This window comes from Pygoscelis adeliae, unplaced genomic scaffold, assembly GCF_000699105.1.
Source record: "Pygoscelis adeliae isolate BGI_AS28 unplaced genomic scaffold, ASM69910v1 Scaffold467, whole genome shotgun sequence".
Taxonomy (NCBI): Eukaryota; Metazoa; Chordata; class Aves; order Sphenisciformes; family Spheniscidae; genus Pygoscelis; species Pygoscelis adeliae.
The window spans coordinates 170,404-188,337 of NW_008825253.1; the positions used below are offsets into that span (position 1 = coordinate 170,404).

At 55.1% G+C, this 17,934-nt stretch overlaps 1 protein-coding gene across 1 annotated transcript in view; it reads left to right on the forward strand.

Moving 5' to 3' along the window:
* The window catches only part of PKD1 (polycystic kidney disease 1 (autosomal dominant)), a 54,523-nt gene that overhangs the window by 34,994 nt on the left and 1,595 nt on the right, over nt 1-17,934 (forward strand). Inside the window, exons 24-45 of the mRNA XM_009329398.1 lie at nt 297-899; nt 1,403-1,559; nt 2,949-3,201; nt 3,857-4,052; nt 5,169-5,339; nt 5,813-5,956; nt 6,300-6,510; nt 6,872-6,998; nt 7,890-8,006; nt 8,424-8,473; nt 8,652-8,854; nt 9,469-9,574; nt 10,268-10,386; nt 11,529-11,731; nt 12,076-12,270; nt 13,089-13,228; nt 14,330-14,457; nt 14,814-14,982; nt 15,701-15,826; nt 15,991-16,165; nt 16,813-17,100; nt 17,576-17,710. Coding sequence (XP_009327673.1) covers nt 297-899; nt 1,403-1,559; nt 2,949-3,201; nt 3,857-4,052; nt 5,169-5,339; nt 5,813-5,956; nt 6,300-6,510; nt 6,872-6,998; nt 7,890-8,006; nt 8,424-8,473; nt 8,652-8,854; nt 9,469-9,574; nt 10,268-10,386; nt 11,529-11,731; nt 12,076-12,270; nt 13,089-13,228; nt 14,330-14,457; nt 14,814-14,982; nt 15,701-15,826; nt 15,991-16,165; nt 16,813-17,100; nt 17,576-17,710 — 4,016 coding nt within the window. The remainder of the gene's footprint in view (nt 1-296; nt 900-1,402; nt 1,560-2,948; nt 3,202-3,856; nt 4,053-5,168; nt 5,340-5,812; nt 5,957-6,299; nt 6,511-6,871; nt 6,999-7,889; nt 8,007-8,423; nt 8,474-8,651; nt 8,855-9,468; nt 9,575-10,267; nt 10,387-11,528; nt 11,732-12,075; nt 12,271-13,088; nt 13,229-14,329; nt 14,458-14,813; nt 14,983-15,700; nt 15,827-15,990; nt 16,166-16,812; nt 17,101-17,575; nt 17,711-17,934) is intronic.

A 17,934-nucleotide genomic window follows, 5' to 3' on the forward strand; every position in this document is an offset into this window, starting at 1 on the left:
ATTCTAGTCACTTCACAGGAGGAAAAAAAAGTCTGTGGTGATTAAGTATTCACCACCGAACTTTGTAGATTAGCCGAGAGCCTGCAGGAATTGCTGACAGCTCTATTTTTAGCTATGGGCTACTGAACACTTCCAGTGCGGAAGGTCATGTGCACAGTGTAGAGTTACAGTGAGAAGACAGTAAGGAAAGACTTGTCTGATTGTTTTGGGAAGGTGTCAGATGTTACCTAGACTGTAGCAGTGATCTAGGCTATTTACCACTTCTTCTGTTTGCACCTTTATTTCTCTCCTGGCAGGTGACCTAATTCACCTTGTCAATACGGTTTCACAAGAATCCAAGCCCCAGGAACTGCTTTCTGATTCCCACAATTTGCTGCTAGCTCCCAAAGCCTACCACCTGTCTTCCAGCCTGATGCGCATCCTCATGAAGTCTCGAGTGCTGAATGAAGAGCCCCTTGAGTTGGTGGGAGGAGAAATTAAGGCTACAGGCAAGCGGTCTGATCCCTTTAACTTGCTTTGCTACGAAAACACACCAAACTGCCAGTTCTCCATCCCCCAGGCATTCAACACCACCCTTTCCAACCTGACGGATGTCATTCAAGTCATGTTCCAAGTGGACTCCAATCCCTTCCCTTTTGGTTACATCAGTAACTACACCGTGTCCACAAAGGTCGCCTCCATGGAGTTTCAGACACACAATGGGGTGCAAATCCCCATTGGGAGCCTGGACTCAGAGAAAGCCATCACTGTAATGGTGTCAAACAACACAGATGCTGACAATCTCTCTGCTGGCACTGAAGTCATCGAGGCAAGAACATCTGTGAACCTAATTGTGACTATGGAGAGCAACAACAGAGAAGCAGGACTGCACTTCCAGCTCACTTACAGAGTCCTGAATGGTAGCGCAGACAGATCCAACTCTTTGTGCTCTTTGCTATTTCTTCCTGTGGGAGAGGAGGGCTGGGTGCTGCAGCAGAGGAGAGCTGTGTCAAGAGATAACTGGTGTGGGAGGGCATGCCGGGTGTAGCCAGCAAGTTCCACACTGCATGGTTGAGGACTCTGGCTGTCACGGGCATTATCCAGTCCCCAGTGTAATCCTTGCTTGTGGATTCTGGCACTGAAAAGCCTTTTGCTTCTTCCAGCCCTTCTGTTGAGCCACATTAGCACTGGTGGGAGTTTGTCCTGTCTCTGCCTTGGTCAGGTACAATGGTATCCAGAGTCTGTTGCTCAGGGATCCCCTGAACTGCAGACTGAGAGAGTGCAATCTGGAAGAGCATCTCTCCTGACTTTCTGCGTTCCTGATAATCCCCCCTGAACATCCACTGCTGGCAGCAGGCTTGTGGTCGATCTCTCCCTGGTGTTTATAAAGTACTTTCTGTTTTTTCTCCCCCTCCCCATGCAGATCACTATATTGCAAGTGAGCCTGAGCCATTCATCATGGCTTATCTCCATCACGAACCAGAGCCCAACGAGCACAACTGCAGTGCCTCTAAGAAAATTGGCCTGGATGCCCTGGCTGGAAGTGACCACAAGCTCTACACCTTCTTCACCTCACCCAGGTAAGAGAAGCCTCCCTTGTGATCCCTGTCACCCCAGGCTGTCCTGTGGATGCTCGTGAGGGATGCTCAGGGCCTTGCCATGGCTTATGCCAGGCTGCTTTGCAGGGCTGGTGCTGTTGTAGCTATCCACAGTGCTCCTCTGTCCTTGGAGGAGACAGTTCTCCTGGGCAGGCAGCTGCAAGCTGCTATTCCTACACCCCAGCATTGGCACCTCTTCTATCCTGGCACTCCCTCCTTCCCAGACATCTGCTGCTGCTCTGTGATTTGCCTTTCTGATCCAGATGAGGGAGGGTTCCCCTTTTTAGAGCTGTAAATCACATTCCCTGTGAGTATCATGACCCTCACCCATGGCCTCTCCTGGTGGTGAGTCTCCCCCCCGCTGCCCTTTTCTCTGCTCACTTATCTAACAGCTGCTGTAGACTGTTTGTCTGTTGCTTGTCCAGACTTTCATTCTCTGTGCACTACCGATCCCAGAGCTGCCCATTTTTACCACCCAAGGGACTCACACTGACTTTTGCAGATTCAGGGCTTGCTCCATGCAGCTCATGAAACCATTTCCCGGAGCAAAGCACCACACGTTAGCCTAGTCCCTGAACTGCAGCGTGACCTTCACAAAAGCACCTCTATCCTCACAGCTCGTCTTCCCAGCATGTGACTGGAGGAGAAAGCAGGTTCCCTCGTGGGCTCCCGTCCACCCTGCTTGCCTGCTGCTTGGAGTGTGCCAGGGCTCATTAAGCACGCTGTTGTGCTCTTGGGTTTTGCAGCAAAGCTCTCTTCTTTTTATCAGAGCAGTCATTCTTGTGACTTCAGTTGCTGACTTGCTGCCTTGCCCGGGAGCGTGTGTGTTCATGCCTTGTGTTATTTACGAGCCATTCCTAGGCATTATCTGAGAAGAAAAGATAGGCAGCTTGGGAATAGGTGGGGCAAGAGTGGAGGCACTGTTGTGTAAGTTGACACAGCTTCCATGGCTTTTGGTAAAAGGATGCTCAAAGAGGGATTAACCGTTGCAATGAGCAAATCTGCTCCCAGCCAGGAATCATCGAGTTGCGATGGAAGTGTCGTGTGGGTCAGTGGGATGCGGGGAAGGACGGGTGGGAGAGCTGTGCAAGGCTGCCAGCACAGAGAAGAGGATGTGCAACATAGTGCTGCAGGTGCTGAAATAATAGAGAGATAAAGAAGAATTCAAGTGGTCTGTAGAACCCCGGAGTTTCTGCACAGCCAGAGGGCGGTGTAAATTACACCACGTTCACTGGGCTTTTCCTCCACATTTTGTGCTTACCTGTCCCTGCAGCAGGGTGCTTTCCGTGGGCACACATCCATCAGAACGGGGTTTGTGTCCCTTCAGCAGGCGGGTTAATAATGTCTCCTTGCTGTCTTTCCCTTCTCCAGAACGGATGACACCATCCAGAAATACTACTTCAACATCACAAACCATTTCAGCTGGTCCCCGGTGGAGGTGACTCTGGGGCTGTACACGTCCCTCTGCCAGTACTTCAGCGAGCAGGAGAAACGGTGGAAGACAGAAGGCATCATCCCGCTGGAAGAGACCAGGCCAGACCAGGCCGTGTGCTTAACCCAGCACCTCACCGCCTTCGGGGCCAGTCTGTTTGTCCCCCCAAACTCTGTCCAGTTCATCTTTCCTGTGAGTAAAACACAGCAGAGGCTGTGCAGCATTGCCACACGCTGAGCAGATTGTTGTCACCTAGAGGAAAGCCTTGGGCTCCCGTTGGCTTCACGTTCAAGCTGGGTCGTGGCTGACCTGTGCCCGGCTGGCAGACCAGCACAAGTACCTGAGAGCCTTTGGGAGCTGCAGATGGCCACAGCTCACGGAGGGGCTGTCCCCTCTGATCATGAATCCTGGCTGCTGCAGCTAAAAACAGACCTTTGCAGATGGCTTTATTCTCTATTCTGGACACCTCGCAGCGTGTTCACCTCTTAGTGAGATGCCAAATGCTCCTCCCAGCTGTCACCCAGCACTGTTTTATCCCAGCGAGCTTGCACCTGCCAGCTGCTCCCTGCCTCCCAGGGGCGTTCAGGCTTTTTCTAGCTGTCGGTGTGACGTAAGTGGGAGCAGAGAGCTCTCAGCAGCTGCTGCAGCAGCTTCAGCCGGCTGCTGCAGTTGTTCCGCAGGGCTGTGAGCACACCGTCTGGGCAGGGACAGGTCTCTCTATTTCCGTGTGGTGTCATGTGTGTGACTGATAATTATAGCCAGGAAGGAGGCGGTATGACTCCTGGGGAATGAGGGGGGTTCCTCCTGGGGAAGGAGAGTGCCTTGCAACATACTTCTTTTCTTTTAGGCTCCAGGCCCAGGTCTCAACTACATCGTTCTGCTGACATGTGCCGTCTGCTTTGTGACCTACTCAGTGGCTGCACTGATCGTGCACAAGCTGGACATGATTGACATTAACCGAGTGGGGGTGATTCCCTTCTGCGGCAAGAACGGGCTGTACAAATACGAGATCCTGGTGAAAACTGGCTGGGGCAGAGGATCAGGTTGGCCCATAGTCTACTCCTGTGCTTGGTTCCTAGGGTGACATCTGTGTAGTTCCCCTGAGATCTCACCTCAGCACATCATGCACCAAATGTTTCCCTGCAGGGCCCAGAGCTGAGCTGGTGTTTGGAGCAGCACTGAGCAGACAGTCAGTTCAGGGCTTCCCACAGCATTCATAGTTTTTATTGTGTGATGATGGGGCAGGTCAAGAGCTGTGGAGAAGAGCATGCTGCCCCACCGCTTGCTGTTGGGGTGGGACAAGCAACTGCTGCTGGAAGGAACCACCCAGTATAGAAATACCCCCACCCTGTTTTCCCTGATGGGGCTGTGGTTGCAGGAACAGCCAAGAGGCAGCGATTGTTTCTCACTTCTGACCCTCTCCTGCAGAAGCATCCAGGCCTTGTGGGCCCTTTAGATGGACTATTTTGCTGTCCTCCAGCACCCGTCACTTTGTTTTGCCGTCTGAATCTTTCCCAGCGGCATGAAGGCAGAAAGCTTGGCTTTCTGATCCGGGGCTGGGTTTGAGGCTAGAGCTGCCAGAGACATCATCCTGGACTTGGAAATCTGGGCAGTTGGGATGTGGAAGCTCTAAGCAAGGATGGAGGTGGAGTGCCACCACGTCACTGCCAGAAACATGCTCCCATTGATCTTGGTGTAACCACTGGTTTCACTGGCAGCAGCTTTCTCCCGAAGCCACCCAAGGATCATCCAGGTTGAGCAGGTGGACCAAAGAGCCTCTGGCAACTGTTACCAGAGAGAAGTCAAAGAAAACAAGTCTTTCAACAACTTGGTGGAAAAAACATCCAGAATAAACGTCTCCTCCCATTAGGGTGTTAGCAAGGCAAGGAATGTCAGATTCAGTCCCCTCCAAAGAGGAAAATCATGAGCATGCCAAGGTCCATGCACCAGGCCAATCTGAGCAGCTACCCTCCAGGCTGTGTGTAACACTATCCCTGGGTGTGGGATGGCTGTTGAGCACATTCCTTTCTCCCGAGTCTCCAGGTGGCCCCCCTGAAGGGCCATTGCATCTAGTACCAGGTCACTGGCAGGAAGGCAGGGCTGGGGAACAGCTCCACCTTGGGTGGACTTCCCTAACTGAGCCCTGTTAACTCTGCCAGGTACCACGGCCCACGTGGGGATCGCCCTGTATGGTGTAGACAATAAAAGTGGTCACAGACATCTGGATGGGGAAAACGCCTTCCACCGCAACAGCCTCGATGTGTTTCAGATCGCAACGGAGCGGAGTCTGGGGAGCATCTGGCGCATCCGCATTTGGCACGACAATAAAGGTGAGACGTGAGCGGGTGTGTGGGCCTGAGGCAGCCTGATGGTCAGACACATCCCAGGTCAGAACCAGGCTCTGCTCCGCCTGGTGCCCGGGCCAGGAGAGAGGTACCTGGTCCTACAGTTTGGACTAACCCTCATGGGAGACCATGGTGACCCACTGGCTTGGGGGAAGATTGCTGGGCGGGGGGATGTGGAGTCTCCATCATGGGGAAGTCTGCAGACTGGTCAGCTGTTATCCCATACACATACAACGCGATGTGCTGTGACAGTGTCTGTAATGTCCGTACAGCCTAGGAGGTGACCTGGCTATGCCAAGCCTTCTCTTGGGGACTGTGCAGTTCCCACTGATGAAGATAGTGTCACAGGGTAACTGCTGCCGTCCCACTGAGGGGCTCTTGTCTTGCCCTCTCGGCTTTACAGGTCCACACAGGCAATGTCTGCCATGAAACACATTTCTTCATCTCTTAACTTTTAGGACTCAGCCCCTCTTGGTACCTGCAGCACGTCATAGTCCGGGACCTGCAGAGCAGCAAGAGCTACTTCTTCCTGGTGAATGACTGGCTGTCAGTGGAGAGTGAAGAGAACGATGGCATGGTGGAGAAGGAGGTTTATGCTGCCAGTGAGTGCTCAGCCCCTGGGGCGTGGGGCTGGGATGGCTGAGCAGCATGGCAGTTCTCATTGCGTTGAGGAAGGGCCCACAGCAGGAGACTGCAGAGAGACCATAGAGCCTGCACACTGGCTCTTCCTCACTGCATTGATGCCTTGCGCAGCCACGTGCTCTGCTGGGTCCTTTGTGCTAGAGGACAAGGCATGGCAAGGACCCAGCTGTGCAGGAGGGACCATATAGATGCAGTGTGGATACTTCCTTGAATACCAGTCTGCAAGGAGGGACCGTGGCAGGCCCAGCCGGGTCCCCTCTGCGGTGCAGCTGGCCCTGAGAGTCTCTCTCTTTTTGTGCTCAGGTGAGACGGAGCTGAGGAGCTTCTCCCGGATCTTCATAGCAGAGTTGCAGCGAGGTTTCTTTGAGAAGCACGTCTGGCTGTCCATGTGGGACCGCCCACCTCGCAGCCGCTTCACCCGTGTCCAGAGAGCCACCTGCTGCTCCCTCCTCATCTTCCTCTTCCTCTGTGCCAATGCTGTGTGGTACGGCGTGGTGGGGAACGTACACCTCAGGTGCGCTGTGTCCCTTGGTGCTCTGGCCAGTCCCTTACCTCCTCAGGGCCCCTCCTGCGCGTCCCGTTACATAGGACAGGACAGACCTTACGTCTGCTGGGAATAGCTGTCTTGCTTGTGGCCTTGAGTCTGCCCTTCCCGTTCCAAAGAATCTGGGACCAGGACATGGATGATGGGTGACCAAGGACAACCTGATCAGCTTTTCCCCTTACCTGGTTTTGCTGTGTCATCTGTCAGCACAGCCCATGCTCATTTCTTTCTCTGCACATCTGAAATGCCAGGTTGTGTAATTTTGTCTCACTCCTTGCTTAGCTGGCGACCCTGCTAACACCGGGCTCTGATCTCTCTTGATTCTCTCCAGCAATGGGGCCGTTTCCAACCTGATCCCTGTTAATGTGGACACAGTGGCTGTTGGTCTGGTGTCCAGCGTGGTTGTCTACCCTCTCTACCTGGTCATTTTGTTTCTCTTCCGGATGGCTCGTGGCAAGGTAATGAGGAGAAGTAGTTGCAGGCTGCCCAGATGGGTGTGGTGCCACCAGGTTTGTTCATCTGAGGCTAGATTCTGCCCTTTGTGGTACATCACTTCTCCAGCTGGTCTCTGCACTTTCCCAGTTGTGCCTCTGTGCTGCCATGCACCGTGGCCAGATCCTTGCCCTTAGCAAGTCTCTGCCTCCCTCTTGAGCTGGGAGCAGCCCCTGGCCTTAGAGGGACAGATCACTGCCTGGATGCTGACAATGCCCAGAGAGAGACCAAAAGGGCAGATTTTAAAAGCTGTTTAGGCACTTACTCCCTCTTGATTTCGGTATGTGATAGGTACCCAAATGCCATTTAAAGGTATGACCCTTTGCTGCATTGGCAGGAGCTTAAGAGATGCTCAGTGGAGCATTGCTAATGAAATGCCTACCCTGGGTACAAATTCAGCTGTCTGAGCAGAGCTGTGGTTAGGCAGCTGTGAAAGGATTAGCTGGGGATTTAATGACTAGTTAGACACAATTAGCAGCCCCATTAAATCCTGCAGCCAGCTGCTCAGTGACTGATGAGCAGCAAATGTGTCTGATATTTCTTGTTCCTGTAAGCACTCCCTGCTTTGCAGGAGGTTGCAAACTCATGTGGCTTCCTGGGAACTCGTACCTGGGACAGCCTAGATAGCAGTGGGCTGTGGTACGTGAGGGTGCAAGTGCCCAAGGTGTGTAGGAGGCAGTGGAGGATGTGTCTGTGTCTGTTCTCAGCCCCGCTGGGCAGCCCTGCCTGCACAAGCGTGGAGCTCCCCAGCAGAGTAGGGAGCTGACGGGAGCCACTGAGCAGCAGGGCTCTGAGCCACCGTGACATTGTCACCTCCATCCCTCCCTCTTCTGCTCAAGCCTTCTTGTCTCCTGCAGGTCTCCATCAACCACACACTGACTCACTCAGACCAGCAGTCCTTGGAGATCGACAACTACCTGGACTCCTCAATCCTCGACAGCTCCTTCCCCACCTTCCCTGGGCTCCGGGCAGAGGTAACCTGCTTCCCACCCAAAAGCTGGACAGGCTGTATGGGTCTGTGCGCTCCCCTGCGCGGACACAGTGTCCATCCACAGCTGTCAGTGCAAGAACTGATGCACTCAAGTGCCTCTGGCAAATACCAGTGATGGGGGAGAGCCACAGCCCTTCAGCCCTCGCCTGCATCTCTGCCCAGGCCAGTCCCGGGTACTGCACAAGCTGTCTCCAGCTACTGCTCTGTGTCTGTGAGCATGGATCTTCCCAGCGTGCCTGGGCATTATCTCTGGAGGAGAGCAGGCTCCTGGAGGTGTGGACCCAGGACTAATAGCAGCTCAGGCTCCAGGTTTCCAGTGACCCCTGATGTTAACAACACGCTGTTTTAACCAGGCACAAACCGGTGTCATGTGCCTGAAATGCCTCTGCTTCCTCCGCAGGCCTTCTCTGAGCAAACCAAAACAGATCTGTTCTTGGAGGACTCCAAAAGGTAAGTAGGCTTCTGGGGATGGAGCAAGTAGGAGTTTAGTGTAGCTTTCTGCTTTGGTAGACTGGGGTTGTGCTCCCACAGCTGTTTCCCTTCTAGGAAGTCCTAGCACAGTTGCTTTCCTTATGCTTCCCATTCCCCACCCATACCTGATTGCACCCATTCCTCTGTTTTCCCGCAGCCTCGTGCGGTGGCCCTCCAGCGAGGCCCTGCTCAGCTGGCCAGACCTCCTCAGCGACCCCTCCATCATGGGCAACACCATCCAGAAGCTGAAGAGAGGCCGGGCCAGCCGCCACCTTGGACTCGAGGCCCCATTGGCAACTGAGGAGGACAGCTTGTCACTTGGCGTTCACCAGGGACAGCCTCGATATTTCTCTGCCTCAGGTGGGTGCGTGAGTAGCATTGCTCTGTGCCAGGGTTTGAGTGCCCCAGGGAAGTGCAGGAGGAGCAATCTGGTCCCTAGGAGCTCTGACTCAGCTCTGGAGAAGGCAAAATAGCAGAGCCTGGTGCCATCACCACTGGCTTCAATTTGAAGGGCAGAGGAGGAGGGTCATATTTTCTTAATGGGGATTTCAGTCTGGGAAAGCAGAAATCCTGATGTGGATCAGTGTGAAGTGAGCGGTCACCATCCTGCCGGCAGACTGGGAGCAAGGAGAGATGTGTTCCCGTGGGATCTGAATGTTGCAAGCAACCAGCGCTTCTTCACTGGTTGCAAGGCCACAGTGTGTCTCTGAACCTCTGTAAATGGCTGGAGAAGGAGAAGAACTTGGCCTCCTATACCTGCAGTTTCATGCTAGGCTCCATAGCCAAGCTGGGATAGACAGGAGCTGGAAGACAGGGAGGAGGGGAGGGCTGTCCCATGGAAAAGGACCTCACCCTGGCCCTCCTCCTCCTCCCCAGCTCCACAAAGGTGGCTGAGCTGGAGCAGCGCAGAACCACCCCGGTGCGGCACTGTGTGCTGTGCTCCTGCCAATGGTGTTTGCACTCTCTTTCCCCAGATGAGGATCTGATCCGGCAGATCCTGGCAGATGGAGCTAGCGGCATCTCCCACTCCCAGGACCTAGGGCCGTACATGAGGGCTGAAACAGATCTAATCTCAGGCCTGTAAGTATTCGGGGAGCAGAGTCCCCCAGACAAGGCAACTGAGCCAAGGCCTCCTGTCCCTTGCTCTCCCACCCAGCTCCGCAGCGGCTGGTGACACCCAGCCACAGCGAGCTGAGCTGGGCTTTGTGACATTGCAAATGCCTGGGTCAGCCTTGTCACAAGTCACTATGTTCTTCCTGGCCATGATTCCTGTGGCCCCCACAGCCAGAGCTCCAGGAGGGCACTGCTGCCCTTCCAGGAGCCACCTGGAATATCCCCTTAAAGCGCCAGCTGAAGATGTGTCTCCAGAGCTTTGTGGACTGCTGACAGAGTGCTGGGACGTGGGTTCGCTTCACGGCACTGACGGGAGGGAGAAGGGGGGCTGAATCTCTGTTGTGTTATTGTGCCCAGAGCACCCTTCTTTGGGACCCTGATCACCACCCAGCCGGGCTGGCAGCTCACCGCTGGGTAGCCAGTGCAAAGCGGCAGATCACGGGAGGGGAAAGACTTTCCGTCCTCCTCCACAAGACGCAGAGCAGGGTGTCTGCGTGCCTTGGCAGCCTGGGCCCGCTGCTGTAGAAGGAAGTGCTTCTAGCTGGTCCGGTGCTGCTGCACTGGTGTTGGCACCGGAGTTGAGTCCACCTTGGTGCCAGCCTGTTTCCTGCAGAGCCAGCAGTGGCATGGCTCACCAATATCACCCATTTGCCTTGGCAGGTCCAGCGTGTTCGGGGAGAAGGTGGAGACCGTCATGATGCAGAAGCTGAATGACAAAGGCCAGAGCGTGGCAGCTCCTCCCAGGGAAGTGAGCAGATCAGCCAAGTCGACGTGGACAGGTACCAGGGCTGCAGGGCTGTGCCAGCATCAGGGCAGGGAGGGTGGGGATGTGGAGGAAGAGGGGCCGTCGCACACAGCAGCACTTGGGAGGCGCAGGCGGGTAGATGGAAAAGGAGCCTTCGGAAAGGCTGCTCCCCTGCTTGGGAGGTATTTGCTATTTCCTGCCACCTTCTCTTGGAGCCTGAATCTCAGTAAGCCCTGGGCCACCACTAGTGCTGTGACAGTCCCTGCCGTGCACCCTAGGGAAGCTCTGCTCACTGCTTCCCCAGTTACTCTGCTCTCCGCACCCCTCTGCAGCCATCAGTCCCTTCAGCCATCCAGCATGAGAGAGTGAGAGTCTCTGTACGTAACCAGAGGGGAAAGGGAGTCAAATGCCAAGGAAAGTTCGAATCAACAAACAAAGCAAAGAAGAGAAGAGACGCTTCCTACTGGGCCATGCAACACGACAGCTGGCCAGCTGGGCTTGCACAAAGCAGGGAGCAAGCTGTCAGGCCCCGCAAGGTCTGGGGCGTGATAAGTGCCCGGGTGCCCTGCGGAGAAGCTCAGCATCAGTTCTCTTAGCATGAGCTCGTGGCTTCCTGAGGGGCGGGCTGCAGCGTGGAAAATTGGACACAGCAGCAATTCTCTTGGGTCCGTTAAAAATCCATCATTTCATCTTGGTTGATGAATGGTTGCAGTATCTTTATGCAGGCATTGATTTGCATGGGTGGGTGAAAGAAGCTGCGCCGAGTGAGCCTCAGGGCAGGGCGGCTTGGCAGTCTGAAGGCAGCCAGAACAACAAATCTGTGTGGCTTTTCATGGGTTCGACAGCAGCACCTCCAGCCAGGCTGGGCATGCCCGGTGTCCTGGGGCTCTGAGAGAAAGTAGGAAGCCCATCCCACTACCCAAATCGGGATCCCATCTCCTTCTCCTGCCCACCCTGTTGTCTGCAGGTGGGACGCTGCTCTTCTGAGGCTGGCTGTGTTTCAATGTGCTGTCCGTGTTGCTGCTTAGTGGGAGATGTCTGGGATAATCCCTCCAAACTCACCCAGGAGTGGTGGCGAGCTCTCTGCTGGGATGAGTGGTGTGCTCAGCCCTTCCTGTGCCCATTTGGACCCTTTTGCATTAATGTTTACGCCTGGTTTTTCCTCCCTCCTTCCAGTTGCAGACCAAACGTTCAGGAAGCGCTTGCTGCCACCCTGGTGCTCCTATCTGGCTCATGGTATCAGTCTCCTCCTCTTCGCCACCTCCACGGGGGTCTCAGTGTGGATCGGGGTGGGCTTTTCCTCCAGCGTTGCCCTCATGTGGCTCATCTCAGGGATATTCAGCTTTCTGGCATCCTTCTTGGTCTGGGAGCCCCTGAAGGTAAGGATAACATGAGGGAGTACACAAGCAGATATCTGTACATATTAGTTGTAATTAACGTCTTGTCCAGATACTAATCAAGTCATACTGGACACTGAGTGGACTGGATGCTCTCTCCCATCTTTGTATGCCTGGAGGAGGGGAAGGGTGTGCACGCTAGCAGCAGGAGGAGAGGCAGGGCTGATGGCAGTTTGTTTTAGAGGTTGTCTAGCTGCTCCAAGAGAGCGCTCAGCAGCTGTGCCGTGCTCGCTGCCTGTGCTGAAAGGCCCACAGGAGCTGCTGCCCACGGCGGTTCCGGTGGCACGGCTCTCTCCACAGGCTCACGACACTGCTTGTCTCCTCAGGTTCTGCTGGAAGCCCTCTATTTCTCACTGGTTGCCAAGCGCTTGCACCCAGAGGAAGACGATACCTTGGTGGAGCATCCGTTTGTTGAGCATGTTTCTGAGAAGATCGGCAAAGTCCGACCCCCACAGGGGTTCGCCCTTTTCCAGGCCAAGGAAGAGGCCAGGAAGGTCAAACTGCTGCACAGGATGCTGAAGGTAAGACATCTCCTGATGCCTGTGGTGCTTAGGGCAGAGGCAGGGTGCTGGCTCTGGGAGCTGAGATAAATCTTTGTGTGGGTCCTCCCAATCCAGCTGTGATCTCCTGAGCTAATAGGTGCATGTGTCCAGTTTCTGCCTCAGTTTCCCCATCTGTAAAATACTGGCAGTGACATTCATCTTTCTCTGTGAAGCTCTGAGATCTGAGGTGGCTGGAAAGCAGAACCGTAAGGGGGTTGGTTTGGAGCGGCTGGTGTGTTTGACTCCGTAACTCAGGTGTTTGAGGTTAGGGCAAGGTTTGCAGTGTGGAGTAGACACCAACTTGCACAAGAAAATTCGTTAGTTGAGTCTTGTGAAACACACAACTTCCCATCTAAGAGCAGAAGTTTTGGTCTCTTTGTAGCTCAGTCGGTACTAATCCTCCACACTTGTGCTGGGAACACACAGCTGCTTTCACGCAGTCAGGTTATTTTTAACGGCGTGATTTCCCTTTAAAGGATGGAAACCCCCATAACTACCGTATGAGCCGAGCTGCCAGGAGCTGTAGGAGCTCGTACAGGGAGGCTGTGCAATGCATGTCAACTGACACATGTGGTGCCAGGCTGGCCGTTTTGAACAAAGAATTTTGTTATGAGCCTGTGGTCTGGGTTTCATTTTAAGCTGCTTCCCATATGGAAAAAGAAAGAACAGCATGCTCTGGGTCCTGATCCTGCTGCATGGCAGTCAGCAATCAGTGGAAAGCACTGATTTGCTGCAGGATTGGGAACCAACCCTGCCCCGTGCTTGGGTGCAATCCCTTTCTACTCTCTGCTTGCCAGAATTTCCTCATCTACATGATGTTCTTGCTGGTGATCCTGCTCACCAACTACGGAGATGCCTCCCGCAACAGCAGGGCCTTCCTTTTGCAGAGCTCCATCAAGCAGCAGTTGGGCAGCAACGAATTCCTCCACATCAAGAGGTAACTGCGAAGTCCCTGGGGACGGGGAGGAACGAGATGTTGCTTTATATCAGGGAAGCTGTGCAGGGCTGCAGCGAGGAGTCGGGGAGCAGGCTGGGGCTGGCTGTTGGGCTCGTGCACCACAGTCGCTCCCATAAGAGGTTCTCGACTCTATGGGGAGCACTGGTGCCTCTGTGGAGCTGGGCACTCGCACGCGAGCACGGCATGGCGGTGAGCAGGTCCCTTTTTGTCCCTGTGGTTCTGCTTCTCCCCTGGAGAACAGAGGGACCTGTGGGCGTTGAGAGCTTTAATTTCTTTGAATTTTAATTATTTCCTCTGTGGGAAGGGACTGTGTGAATTACAGATGTTTATCTTTCTGTATCTGGTCAAAAGGACACAAGTTTGCTCTGTCTCCAAAATTTACAGCTGTAAGGTTTAGCCATAAACAGGGTCACGAGAACCAAAAATAACATCTCGTATAAGTACAGAGTCCTTCCCTTCCTTGCTCTGCACATATGGTTTAACTAGATTAAATTTTCCCAGCTGAGTTTCCACAACACTGCAAACTCCGGCAGCCCAGACTGACGTCGGAATGGCTGCCTGGGATTAACGGCGTCTTTGTACCCGTCTCACTACAGACCCCTTGATTCTTCCACACAAACAGACGTGGCTTGTCCGTGCCACGCAAAGTCACGGAAACTTTGATTCACCACAATATGAATCGGGAATGATTCCAGTGAACTTGTCGGAGTTTCTGGGGTGAAGGTGGTGTAGAGGCGGAGAGCAGAGCAGAATCTGGTCCTAAATATCATCTCTTCCACTGTGCTGCTACAGACCCACCGGTCTGATCCTCATCCAGGTGCCAAGTAGATTCAATCACCGTTAGGTCTTGCATGTCAAATAAACATTTTCCTGACCCCAGCCCAGCTCTTGGAAAGGATGGAAATGCTGCCTCTGCCTGCCAGCCAGGCACCCGGGAGGAGAGCAGCCCAGGCTAGCTCTCCAAAACTCAGTCCCCCCCCCTCCAGGTGAAACACAGATGGTCACGGGTGAGACACGCAGAGACTGCCCTAGCAAAGCTGCCCCAGGAGCTCTGCCTCTCACGCCTTTTCCCCGTTGCAGGTCGGATCAGTTCTGGGTCTGGATGTCGCAGGTCTTCCTCCCTTACCTCTACAACAACCAGTCGGGTCAGGAGAGCTACAGCACCACGCTGGGGACAGCCCGGCTGCGCCAGCTCAGGCTGCAGGAAGGTACGTGGGCAAGGGCCCGTGGCTCTGCTGTCAACGGGTGGGTGGTGACATTCCTGGAGGGGTGAAAAGGCCAGGTCTGGATGCGGCTGGGGCTGAATGAAGGGAGGCAGGTTTTTCTTTGCACCATGTGTATTAGTGTGCGTCTGGTTCTGCTCCTGCAGAGATGAACTGGGGCGATCGATCACGGGGATTTACACTAAAGAGAGAGGTTGACTTGATTTCTGGAGGTGTGACTGAGGACGTGGAGGTGGCTTGGGAAGAAGGGAGGTGCTAGGTGTGAAAGCTCAGCTGTGTGCCCCAGCACTGTTTGGCTGCGTTGGGCTCCCCACGGGATGACAGTGTTGGTCTCATTCCAGCCGAGTGCCAGCGCAGTGCCCAGAACGTCCTCCACGGCATGGGCACGGCTGCCAGGAGGAACTGCACCAACTCGCGCAGCTTTTCTACCGCTGACTATGCAGCTGGCTGGGAAAGGGCGGCTGTGAACGTGACGGCTGCGTGGTCCTACTCGCCACCCGACCTGACGGGGTAAGGAGCTGCCCAGCCTGCACCTACACCCCCTGCTCCACCTGCCAAAGGCCTTGCATCTTTACAGTTGATTTGGTGCCCAGGGTGGTTGCCGGCCCTTGCCTCAGTGAGGCCAGCTGGCAAAGTGCAAATAAACACAGAAATGCCGAAGCCCTTCCCTGAACACGTCCACACTGGCCGTGTGAATGGTGGGAGGGACGTAGCTGCTGCTCACCCAACTTCCCTGGAGATGTGCATGTCACCTCGAGCTGTCTGAACGGCAGTGTAGTGCTGTAGTGCTGGCCCAGGGGCAGCGGGTTCAACTCTCCAGCTTCAAGGGCAGAGAGAAGCTGCAGAACAAGGTAACCCAGCCACAGAGACCACCGAGCGGCACGAGCTTTCTGTTCAAGTGGGTTATGGGAGATGGGCCTTTACCAGCATACTGGACATTAAATCACTGTTGGTTTCTGCTCTGGTTTGTTCCTGGATGCGTCTTCGTTGAAGTCTGGGGCACCACAGGGCTTGGGGCTGTTCTGAGGTTGGGAACACTGAGATGGATCAATGCACTTCTGAAATTTGTCTTGTGAAATAAATAATGAGGCAGCTGTCGCCCTCGGATGTGCAGCACAGGGGTCAGGGTCTGCATCTGCACGCTTGCTCCTGGCCTGCCACATAGGAGAGCATACCAGCGGCTGCTCTGTCCTTCAGCTCTCACCCCATGGCTCCTCTTCCTCTGCAGGGTCTGGTACTGGGGTTACATCTCTTTCTACGATAGCAGTGGTTACGTGCAGGAGCTGGGGGCTTCACTAGAGGAAAGCAGGGCTCAGCTGAATTTCCTTCAGCAGCACACTTGGATCGACAACATGTAAGTGTGGCAGGGGCGAAGGAAATGTACTGTCACCCAGGTTTTTAAGGGGTGTTGCTGGAGTGTCACAGGGAGAGAGGATCTATGATCCTACAAAACAGTGGCACCAAAGCCCAGAGTTGGTGTTGTCCCAGTGCCCTGAGCTGCTCTTCTCCCCTCCACAGGAGCCGGGCAGTCTTTGTGGAGCTGATGCAGTATAACCCCAGCGTGGACCTGCACGCTGTCATCACCCTCCAGCTGGAGTTCCTGGGGGCCGGCCAGGCCATCGCCGCGGTCACCATCAGCCCCTTCCCGCTGCTGCGGCTCAGCGGGGGTGTCACACTGCAGCTTCTCATGATGGTCAGTCTGTTACTTCCTCTCTGCACTCCTCTTCCCTCTCGGTCACCGCACAGAGGGCTCTGGGGACCCATTGCCTGGGCTCCCAGAAGGGCAGCGTTGGTCACTGTGGACTAAAGCTCCCCTGCCTGAGGCCACTTGTCCCCATGCCTGTCACCACTCCACTTCCATGCCTGGACAGCACACAGAAAACATCCCTGGCACCGCTGAGGGGAAGGAGATTCCTCCTGTCTGGCAGCATTTGTTGGTCTTGTCTCAGCCTTTTTGCTTCCTTGAACTCATGCCTGTCGCTGTGGAAACTTGAGGCTTTTGTTCTTTTGTCCCCAGCGGGGCCATCAGCCAGCTGAGCCATGTCCCCAGAGACCCTGCCTGGGCCAGGGTTCAGTGTAAGCGGAGCCCTCTTCCCCTGCCACAAGTGCATTGGATGTGCTTTGGGGAGCTTCACTGCTAGGGCAGGGGGGAGCGGGGCACCGGGTGAGCGAGGAAGGCATGGAAGGACTCGCGGGGGGTGCTCCAGCTGTAGACTGCCAGAACTCGGCCTAGTACGTGGGGCTTTTGCTGTCCTGGGGTGCCTGCAGCGTCCCCCGGTGCAGCGCAGCAGTCCAGCGTTGCCCTCTCCTTCCCTGGTAACTTCTCCCTTCCTCCCCCAGGTCTTCCTCATGATGTTTGTGGTCTACTTCGTGGTGTCTGAGTCACTGTCCATCAAGAAGGAAGGCAGAGCCTACTTCACCCTGTGGGGCAACTACGGCCAGTGGGTCTTCATCCTCCTCACCACTTGCACCGTGGTGGTGCACCTCAGCCAAGCCACCCTTGCCGACCAGCAGTGGCTCAAGTACCTCAACAACCGCAAGGGTTTCACCAACTTCTACCAGGTGGCCTTTCTCAACACCATCTTCAGCACCTTGGCTGCGTCCCTCCTCTTCCTCCTGACTGTGCAGGTATGGAGAGGGTTGGCTGGGAGCAGCACGTGGGCAGGGGTGTGTGCTTTGTTCCCCCTGTGCCAGCTTGTCGTCCGTGCACAGTCCCATGGCAAGGGGTAGCAGGGGGCCCTGAAGTAAAAACAAATGCAAGACTGCGGTCCTGCTGTGCCAGGCGCTGACCACGTGCAGCGGGGCTGCTGCCACATCCAGACTGTAGTGCGGGACAGAGGTGGTGGGCAGTGATGCCACATGCAACTCTGCTGTAGCGCTTTGGGTCTCTAAAGCCTCTGGGCCCTCGGTTCCCTTGGGGAATTCACCCTAGTGTGGCTGATGGGATGATTTTGTCTGCAAGGAGCCCGTTGATTAGGATGTCCTCTGCTCTGCCGGAGTTTGCATTTCTCAGACTTGTAGAGACGTTTGAAAGACCCTTCCCTGGGCTGGAAGGATCTCGCAGCAGCCTCTGTTGTAACACCGTCCTCTCTCCTGGTCCTAGGCTGCCCAGCAGCTGCGTTTTGTCAGGCAGTGGTCTGTGTTCGGGAAAACCTTTCAGAAGTCCGCGAAGGAGCTGACCGCTGCGGGGCTGGCGTTCGCCGTCCTCATCCTGGCCTACGCTCAGCTTGGCTTCCTGGTAACTACCTGCTGTCCCCGCCTCGCCTTGCAGAGTGGCTGGTTGTCAGCAAGGGCTGCCCGGGGTCGTGTTGTCCCTCGTCCCTCACCACGCCACGACTGTGAGCAAAGCCCAGCGGGCCCTCTGGGTGCTCCGATGCCCAGCCTGCGCAGGGTGCTCTCGTCCGCCGCAGGCCGCGCGGCTTTGGCCGGGGGCTGTGTCTGTGGCCTGTCCCTGTCACAGGC